Source organism: Haliaeetus leucocephalus, unplaced genomic scaffold, assembly GCF_000737465.1.
Source record: "Haliaeetus leucocephalus isolate CR32 unplaced genomic scaffold, Haliaeetus_leucocephalus-4.0 Scaffold202, whole genome shotgun sequence".
NCBI lineage: Eukaryota > Metazoa > Chordata > Aves > Accipitriformes > Accipitridae > Haliaeetus > Haliaeetus leucocephalus.
The window spans coordinates 488,446-497,818 of NW_010972638.1; the positions used below are offsets into that span (position 1 = coordinate 488,446).

Sequence of the window (9,373 nt, forward strand, 5' to 3'; positions counted from 1 at the left end):
GGGGGGGCCCCCCCCCCCCCCCCCCGAGGGCTGTGGGGCAGAGACCCACCGTGGGGAGAGTGGGTGCCCCGGGTTGGCACATCCTCGTCCCCCCAGGCTTTCTACATGGTCCGCTTCCACTCCTTCTACCCCTGGCACGCACACGGGGACTACCTGCACCTCTGCACCGAGGAGGACCTCCGCATGCTGCCCTGGGTCAGGGAGCTCAAGTGCGTGGCCAGGGTGGGCAGAGGGGGGGCTGGGGGGGGGGCTTCGCCGAGGCCCCCCGAAGGGGAGCAGCCCCCTTGCCCCCGCACTGACCCACCATCGCTCCTGCAGCAAGTTCGACCTCTACACCAAGCAGGAGGAGCTGCCCGACATGCAGCAGCTCCGGGGCTACTACCAGTCCCTGATCAACAAGTACTGCCCCGGGCAGCTCTGCTGGTGAGCGGGGACCCCCACCCACCATCGGCCCAGCACCCCATACTCGACCACAGCCCCATGGCACAGACCCTGGGGAGCAGCCGGCTTGCCACAGGGAGCACCGGGACTATACAATAAACCTGCTTGTCACACAGCCCCAGTGCCCGTTGCACCCTTGGCAGCCCCCAGCCCCACGGGTGTAGGGCTAACAGCAGCGAGAGGTGGGGGGACCGGCACCATCCCCATCCCCATCCCCTCTCATCAGGTGGGAGAAGGGCAAGGGCTGAGGCAGGACCCCCCCAAAGCCCACCCAGCTCCAGGGAGAGCCTGCGGGGCTGGAATGTCAAAGGCTTTATTTAGAAAATTATAGGAAACCTCTGTGCTCACGGATGAGCCGATGGGAAGCACGTTACAGCCAGAGTCCTCCCGCTGGGGGGGTGGGCAGCACCCCAAACTTCCCCCAGAGCGGGTCCAGGGGCTGTGCGTGATAACCGGGAGGGCTGGTGCTGCCTCGCTGTGGCTGCCCAAAGCTGCTCCTGCCAGTGCTGAGCATCATCCCGCCGGCGCTCAGCACCCTGCTGCAGCCCGGCATGGCCCCACCACAGGGCCCAGACTGGGGAGGAGACAGAGGGGCAGCGGCGAGGGAGCTGCCCCGCTCTGCCATCTGCGAGCAATGACTGTGCTGTGCGTAAAGGCACTGGCAGGGGAAGAGAGCAGCAAGCTCACCCCGGGGCAGGCAGGCAGCGTGACAGCAGGGGTGGGGGGGCCTGCTTGCACCCCAGCCAGGGACCCCCATGCCAGGGAGGCAGGCAGGGGCAGACAGCCGGGATGAGGGGAGGCAGCGGGGCCCACAGGCAGCTCCATCAGTCCATGGGTGGAAGACGGGGCCTGGACCAGCGGCTCCAGGCTCTACTTCTTCTTCTTGGTGCCACGGAGGCTGTCACCGTGGCCGTCAGCTGCCCCCCGGGTCCGGCCCTCGCCTTTCTCCTCCGTCTCTTTTGCCTCCTTCCTCCGCACCTGCCCATTCTTCTCGCCGCCCCCCCGGTCGGCAGGGTCCCCCCGCCTGGGGCCTTTGTGGCGGGCGGGGGGTGCACCCCCCCGGGGCCGGCGGCCCAGGGCTCGCAGGAGGTAGACAGTGGCCACCACGAGGTACAGGGACCAGAGGATGGCAGGGCCGGAGAAGGGGCGGCTGAGCTGGCGGAGGGACTGCAGCAGCCAGGGAAGGAAGGCGTCCGCCGAGCGCTTCAGCGACATCTTGTCCTGCGGGGCGAGGGGAAGAGGGGTGTCAGGGCTGCCCCTCGGCCGGGACCGTGGAGTGGCCATGGCGCAATGCCTTACCTTCAGCCCGTGCTGGTTGAGCAGGCTCTCCAGTGTGGGGTCGCCCAAGGAGACGGTGGGGAAGAACTCCTGCACGTGCTGCCGCCGCCACCACGGCGCAGGCCCCTCGCTGCAGGACAGGAGAGCTCAGCGCCCAGCCCTCCGCCCCGCCAGCCCAGGCAGGAGCAGGGCAGCTCTGCCCACAAGGCAGGAGCAGGCCATGCTCCTGCCTCCCCCCACGCAGCGACCCAGCCTTGCCAAAGCAGAGCTCAGGGCACTGATGAGCTGCCGAGTTAATGAGCCAATTAACCAGGTGAGAAGCAGCTCCCAAATTCAGCCCTCCCACCCCACGCCCCCTCCCCGAGCTGCCTGAACACAGCCAGCACACACACCCGCGCCATCTGCGTGTCGATGTGGTGTCACATCAGCTTCGCGGAGCAAAGCATGGCTGCAGAGGGGGTGCAGGCACTGGCACACCCATCCTGGTGCTGCTCACCTGCCCTCGGCGCTGCCGGTGAACCAGTACTTGTAGAGCTGCGCGCGGATGTAGACAGGGGGCTGAGCGCTGAAGGGGTACCGGGACTCGTCGACCTGCACCAGGCGGATCACTGCCAGAGACACAGCGTTAGCCCCCGCCAGGATCCCATGCCCCTTGCTGCGGGGACACCCCAAACCGCTGCAGGGCTGGAGCCCAGGGGCCCCAAATCCCCAGGAAAGGGCCTGGGACACAGACCTGCTGCAGGGGGCCAGCAACAGCCCCCAGACAGGGTGGGACGCAGCCCTGCCTGCTGCTCCAGGGGGCTCAGCCCAGGCAGCCCCCCCTCCATCCCTGCCACTGCGCAGGACGGAGGTCCTTGCTGTGGCACAACTGCCAGGTACGGGGCCTTGGGCTGCCTCTGCTACAGCACTGGGCCCCGGGAGCCCCCAGCACGACCTGTCCCCAGCCCCGCTCACCGTCCTTCTTGCCCTGCAGCAGGCGGTAGACGAAGCTGGTGAACCAGGGGCTGCTGCTGTGGTGGGCCAGGGCTGCGAACCACATCTGCCAGTCGAGGCGGGGCTGGTGTGGGGTGACCACGGCGGGGGCCGCGCTGACGTTCCCGGGCTTGTACATGAACTCAATCTCCTGTGGGGCAGGGAACAGAGTGGGCTGGGGGGGGCATCCAGCAGTGGGGACTGGCATGTGGGGGTCAGACCTGGACCTCCACCAGCTCCACCATCCTGGGGGCAGAGCTCCCCCAGACTCACCCCCCCTCACCTCCTGGGGTTACCAGCTCCTTCCAGAGAGACAAAGCCCATGGGGGACGGCTGGGTGCCCCAGAGGGGACCAAGCCAGCAGGACAGGGATGCTTGGCTCCACTGGAGTCCATTCCTCAGTGCCTGTCCCCAGCTGCCCTACCCAACCAGCCGCAGCTCCCGCACAGCCCCTTCGGCGCCAAATGTGATTGTCGAACTTGATTCAACAAGGCCAAGTGCTGGGTCCTGCACTTGGGTCACAACAACCCCGTGCAGCACTACAAGCTTGGGGAAGAGGGGCTGGAAAGCTGCCTGGCAAAAAAAGACCTGGGGGTGTTGGTTGACAGCCAGCTGAATAGGAGCTGGCAGTGTGCCCAGGTGGCCAACAGCATCCTGGCTTGTGTCAGAAATAGTGTGGCCAGCAGGACCAGGGAAGTGATTGTTCCCCTGTACTCAGCACTGGTGAGGCTGCACCTCAAATACTGTGTTCAGTTTTGGGCCTCTCACTACAAGAGAGACATTGAGATGCTGGAGTATGTCCAGAGAAGGGCAACGAAGCTGGTGTAGGGTCTAGAGCACAAGTCTTATGAGGAGCAGCTGAGGGAACTGGGCTTGTTCAGCCTGGAGAAAAGGAGGCTGAGGGGAGACCTTATCACTCTCTACAACTACCTGAAAGGATGCTGTAGAGAGGTGGGGGTCAATCTCTTCTCCCAAGTAACAAGTGATAGGATGAGAGTAAACAGCCTCAAATTGTGCCAGGGGAGATTTAGATTGGATATTAGGAAAAATTTATTCACTGAAAGGGTTGTGAAGCACTGGCACAGGCTGCCCAGGGAAGTGGTGGAGTCACCATGCCTGGAAGTATTTAAAAGACATGTAGGTGTGACGCCTAGGGACATGGGTTAGCGGTGGACTTGGCAGTGCTAGATTTACAATCAGACTCAATGATCTTAATGGTCTTTTCCAACCTAAATGATTCTGTGATTCTATGAAATGGTGGCTCACCATCCAGGTCTGCTTGTCGTAGCTGCCCTCCAGCACCACCTCGGGCCGCCCCCCGACGCCCGTCATCCTGCGGAAGAGCCCATAGGAGTTCACCACCTGGAAGCGTTCGACCGCGTTGAACATCTGGTGGATGCCGGGCCACAGCTTGCCGTTGGACTCATAGTCAATGTAGGTGAAGGGCACCTAGGGAGTAGCAGAGAGTGGCTCTGTCACCACGGCTAGGAGCAGCCTGGGGGGCCCAGGCCAAGTTTCCAGCTCCCCATACACCAAGACAAATGCAGGCTCTGCTGTCTCCTGCCCTCCCCAGACACTTCCCACTCACTCACCAAGCTGATGGCAAACATCCCCATGGTTGCTGTGGCGAAGACGGCCCACTGCAGCATGGCCCAGAGCTTCCAGAAGCAGCCGCGGACGCAGGCACACCTGCAAGGTGTGGGGGAGAAACAGATCAGAGCTGCACAGCACTGCAGTCTGGAGCTCTGGCTGTCATCTGCAGGGTTCAGAGCCACCCATGCTGTGCCCAAAGCGGTGGAGGGCTAAGCCCCACTCCAGTGCTGCAGAGGAAAATCCCTCCTATCTCACCCAGCACCCCCGAACCGGGCACCCACCCCACACAGCCCCAGGGTCCAGCCCTCCGCCTGGCTCCAAGCACCCCACACCAGCTCCCCCAGTGCCCACAAGATCCAAGCATCCCTCCATGCACGAATCACACCCTCAGGAGTGGCACCAGGCCACCCACACCGGCTGCCCCGTTCCTGCTCAGCTGTCATGGCAGAGCTACGAGGCCCGGCAGGGGGAACTGACTCTGTCACCCCCCGTCACGCACCTGTACATGGCAGAGAGGATCTCCCAGGAGAGCGAGAGGAAGCCCAGCCCCACCAGTGGCAGGGTCACTGCCCGCAGCCACGTTGTGAACTCGTGATAGGTGAAGGCTGGAGTGAAGGAAAACCCACAGGGTCAGAGAGGAGCCCCTCCTGCCCCAGGAGCCACTGGGGGTGCAGGAGCCCAGGCGCTGCCACTGGGCCGTGGGGACAACGGGCTGGCAGCCCCCGTGGGCCTGGCTGTGACGTACCCACTTTGGAGTCCAGCAGCCTCTTCTCCCAGTTAATCTCCAGGCTGAAGTACTGGATGCTCCAGTAGAGCAGGAAGCCATAGGTGCTCATCTCCAGCAGGGTGGAGAGGAGGGACCGCAGGCTGGGGGGCCAGGCTGCGACAGAGCAGGGCTGCTAAACGCCGGGGGCTCAGCGAGCCCAACCCACCGTGGCACGGAGGGGCACAAAACACACCCTGAGTCCAGGCAGGGAGAGGGCGAGCGGGCAGCGCTGAGCACATCCCACGGCAGAAGCCAACATGCTGCTTCATGGGGGACCCAGCTTGAGCACCCCACGGGCACAGACCCCCACCCCAGGGGCAGGCGAGGCGGCCATGCTGGCAGCAGCTCTCACAGCACTGAGCCAGAGGGCAGCTGCAGGTGGCCAGAACGCTGCCTCTCGCAGTCACACCCGGACAGGGGTGGTCAGCGATGGTGGCCTGTCCCCTCCCCACCCCAGGCACAGCAGAAACCAGACCCCACCCCACCAAAACAGGGCTTCCAGGGACTCACTGCTGGCATGCCTCTTCTTGCTGCGCCCCAGCCAGTGCCCCACGTGCTCCTCATCCAGCAGAGAGAAGGCCAGGACAATGGTGAGCATGTTGAAGAAGTTGTAGTTACCCGTGAGGATGATGAGGACCTGCAGCAGGACCTGGGGAGGAGCGAAGGCAGGGCTGGGGTGTCACAGTGCTGAGCTGACTGCCTGGGGGACCACCCCAGTGCATGCCCAGCTCCCAGCACCCAGGGTAGTCCTGCCCGCAAGGGCCCGCAGAGCAAGGAGCCTGTCCTGCCCACAGACTAAGCCGGTCCCCCTGCCCCTGGGGAGCCCCACAGCACCTGGCGGCAGGAGAGGCAGGAAGGGGGGGGTCCGGCTCTGCCCACCCACCTGGCTGTAGAAGGCAAAGAGCCGGAGGCGGCGGATGGGTGCGAAGAAGAGAAGTGGGATGGCAATCTCGATGACATAGGTGGCCACCACACTGAACTTCTGGAACCAGACGGGCAGCTGGTGGGCAAACCAGGCACCTGGCGTGGGGATGCACTGGGTCTCGTAGTGATAGGTGAGAGCTGGAGGGGGACAGGAGGGGTCAGAGGTGCAGAGAGGGGAGTGGGGACACAAGTCGGAGCAGGCAGAGCCATCGCAGAGCTGTGCCGAACACGGGAGAGGTGCTGGCAGGAGCTGCCCAGAGCCCTGCAGCTGCCTACGGGGCACAGGAGGCCCAGCCTGAGGCTTGGGGAAATGCCCCCGCTCTCCCTGCCTGGGAGGGGTGCCCCAAAGCCTGTGACACCCCACAACCCGCGGCACCCCTCACCTGTGAGCCCCCACCAGGTGGGGCAGCGGCTGGTCAGTTTCACCACACCAGAGGCGAACATCAGCCGGAAGAGGAGCCAGCGCACCAGCCAGAAGGTGATGCTGTCATGGGCACGCCAGGCCGTGGACCGCCACTTCAGCAGGCGCAGGGGGGCCACCAGCACCGCCAGGAATCCCACTTCCAGCAGGAGGCTATCCCTGTGGGGAACACCGCTGTCCTCCACTGCCACCCTGGGTCCACAGACCCCTTGGGGCAGCCAGCTCCCGTCCCAGCTGTGCTGGCACTGAGACCCCAGGGTGCCAAGGGGCCTGCCGCTGCTTCCCGCAGAGGGGACAGCTCTCCGCACCCAAACCTCCCTGCCCTGGGGTTTGGGCAAGCCGTGGGCCAGTCGAAGTCAGGACAGGACAGCTCTGTCCGCATAGAGCCCCTGCAGCAGCCCCCTGCCCAGGGCAGGTGTGCTGGAAGCGCGGATGCAGGGCTGACTTACCATTGGAAGTAGAGGAAGACCTGCCCCACCTGCAGAGAGAGGGAGCAGAGCAGTGAGCAGGGCACAGGTTTGGACCCCTCTCCCTTCCCCACACCCACCCTGCAGGGAGCGGGCAGAAGGGCCGAGGGGCGGCTACAGATCCCTCCTGGCTCCCCCTTGGTGCCGCTGGCAGCTCCTTTCCCACGACTGGGCTACAGGCCAAACCCAAGGAGCAGAGCAGCGGCCTCAACTTGCTGCTGAGAGCAGCAGCACCAAGATGCCACAAAGGCACTGCTGGGGGCAGAGAAGGAGGATGCTCCCCAGTTAGGTGTGCCGGGGAGGCGGCTGTGCCGGGAACCACAGCCTGGAACTGCTCCGGTGTCCAGGGCTATGCCCCAGGCACAGCAGCATCAATCGCAAGGTGGAGGAAGGCACCAGGCCAGGGCTGGGGGGCTGCAGGGGAGTGCTGCTCTGTGCTGCCTTGCTGCCTGGGTGCTCCCAGCCCTGGGCACTGTCCCTCCTGCCTGCAGCTGGGCCCAGAGTGGTGCTTGACAGCAGACCAGGCTGCAGACCCAGCTGGCGGCAGGGCAGAGGGCTGGAGGGGAGGGAGACCGGTGCTGGGGAGGAGCAGGGACTTTCTCTCCAGCATCACCTTAAAAGGGAGCGAGGAGAGGAAGGCCGGGCTGGCACACGGGGCTGGGAGGAGGCAGAGCCGTACACGCTGTGGCATGGCACAGCAGCCCCGCAGCCATGTGCTGGGAAACAAGAGTCCCTGTGGGTGGGAGTCACCCAGGGCTCCCAGGCCCCGCAAAGCTGCGAATGCTGCTTCCTCTCCCTGCCGAGGCAGTGAGTCACTTCAGAGCCCTGGCTCCCACCCTGCCTCCCCCTTGGGCCCCAAACACGGGCCACACAGCTCAGCAGGGCTGCCCATGCGAGGGGAGCTGCTCACAACGGCTCCCCGTGGGGCACGGCTGCATGCCAGTGAGACCGTGAGCAGGACAAAGGGGATGGGGTAACAGTGCCACAGGGTAGCCCCCCCCCCCCAGCACGGGAGAAACCCTACTCCCATGGCTGTCACCTCACTTTTCCAGCCTCTCAACACTGTTCCCTACAGCCACCGGTGCTGGACACAGCCTGAACCCTGGCAGGAGGGACCAGTGAGGGCTGCCGACACTGCCAGCCCCCCGGGCTGCCTTCTGGCAGGGCAGGAGAGCTCCTGCCTGGGGTAACAGCCACCCAGGCCGAGAAGGATCTCCAAGCACAGGCGGGTTTTTCCTCTTTAATTCCCCTGGTTTCAGAGGGAAGAGAAACCCTCCTCCTGCCGTGGCTTGCACTAGCAGGCTCTGACTCACCCGAGCTCCTCTGCACCAAGCTGCCAGCGCCGGCATCGAGCGCAAACGGCTCAGGAGGGTGGATTCATGGCTGGGGGGCACAGAGCTCTCACGGGACACGGGGAAAGGGCTTGGCGAGTGGGACAAGGGCCCCAGGAGGGCTTGGCAAGACTGTGGGCGGGCAGGTGCCAGAGGTGTGGGAATTGGCTTTGCAGGCAAGTCTGGGAGGGTTTTATCCCAGGGAAGGCACCAAGAACCAGCACAAGGATGGGGTTGTACCTCCCCTCCACGAGCCAGGGAACTGCCAGCACCTTCCCCCAGTGCCATGAGGGAAGCTGAGCATGTCAGGAGCTTGTAGGATGATGCTAACGCAAGAACATCACCCCCTCACCCTCCTAGGTCCCAGCTCTGACCCCTCTAGGGCACCACAAGCCCAACCGATCTCATACCTGGTAGAGCGAGAGATAGAGCACCCACAGCAGGGTGAAGAGCAGGCTGTCCCGCAGTGGCTCGAACAGCAAGGCGCTGAAGGAGGCGAGGACGCCGAGGAGGCAGAGCAGCTCCATCCCCAGCTCCGTATCCAAACCCAGGCGGGGACTGAGCCACAACAAGGTGGGAAAATCCCATAGTTGTTCCCATAGCCCCTTCCCGCTGAGGCGTAACACTTTGCGGGCCGGCAGGATGCCATCTCTCCCGTACAGCCCTGGAAACGGGATAGCGACAGTGGTGACAAAGCCTCCCCATAAGTCTGGGGCAGCAGAACTGGGAAGCCCCCCGCTCGTCGAGGCGCTGGTAGGGAGGGGGGGATTCCAGTTAGTTCTTCCTGCACGCTAGCTTCCCGGTTTCCTCGTGGAACTGGGAACGGAGCAGCAACGGGAAGAACCCACGTGGAACCCAGCGGCTGCCAGACCCAGCCTGGCCACATAGAAGGGAGACAAACGCCCTGCCTGCTGCAGGCAGGGGAGATCTGTGCGAGCAGAAGTCTGTCAGGGTGCTCCCGGGGTGGGGGTGCAAGGGTCTGGAGCAGCCCCTGGACCCTCCCCACTCCTCCCTTGGTGTGGGGGAGCGGCGGGGAGGAGGGGAAGGACCCTCTCCCCATGGAGGGCCGGCCTCAGCAGCTCTTCGCTGCACAGCTCAGCCATCCCGGCCCCACCGGGACACCCCCCCCCCCGCCTCCAGCACCCGCTGCAGCCCGGGCTCCGCCGGTGGGGCCTAACCG

General features: G+C 64.7%; 2 protein-coding genes across 2 annotated transcripts in view; one reads left to right on the forward strand and one right to left on the reverse strand.

Annotated features, from left to right (window-relative positions):
• The window catches only part of MIOX (myo-inositol oxygenase), a 5,591-nt gene extending 5,164 nt beyond the window's left edge, over positions 1-427 (forward strand). Inside the window, exons 10-11 of the mRNA XM_010566052.1 lie at positions 97-209; positions 319-427. Coding sequence (XP_010564354.1) covers positions 97-209; positions 319-427 — 222 coding nt within the window. The remainder of the gene's footprint in view (positions 1-96; positions 210-318) is intronic.
• Positions 428-881: 454 nt separating this feature from the next.
• Positions 882-9,373, reverse strand: part of LMF2 (lipase maturation factor 2) — an 8,927-nt gene continuing 435 nt past the window's right edge. Inside the window, exons 2-14 of the mRNA XM_010566044.1 lie at positions 8,604-8,857; positions 6,845-6,873; positions 6,358-6,554; positions 5,934-6,112; positions 5,561-5,699; positions 5,030-5,164; positions 4,784-4,889; positions 4,284-4,380; positions 3,958-4,140; positions 2,674-2,842; positions 2,216-2,327; positions 1,741-1,849; positions 882-1,662 (exon numbers count right to left, since the gene is read on the reverse strand). Of these exons, the coding sequence (XP_010564346.1) occupies positions 1,312-1,662; positions 1,741-1,849; positions 2,216-2,327; positions 2,674-2,842; positions 3,958-4,140; positions 4,284-4,380; positions 4,784-4,889; positions 5,030-5,164; positions 5,561-5,699; positions 5,934-6,112; positions 6,358-6,554; positions 6,845-6,873; positions 8,604-8,857 (2,060 nt within the window). The 3' untranslated portion in view covers positions 882-1,311. The remainder of the gene's footprint in view (positions 1,663-1,740; positions 1,850-2,215; positions 2,328-2,673; positions 2,843-3,957; positions 4,141-4,283; positions 4,381-4,783; positions 4,890-5,029; positions 5,165-5,560; positions 5,700-5,933; positions 6,113-6,357; positions 6,555-6,844; positions 6,874-8,603; positions 8,858-9,373) is intronic.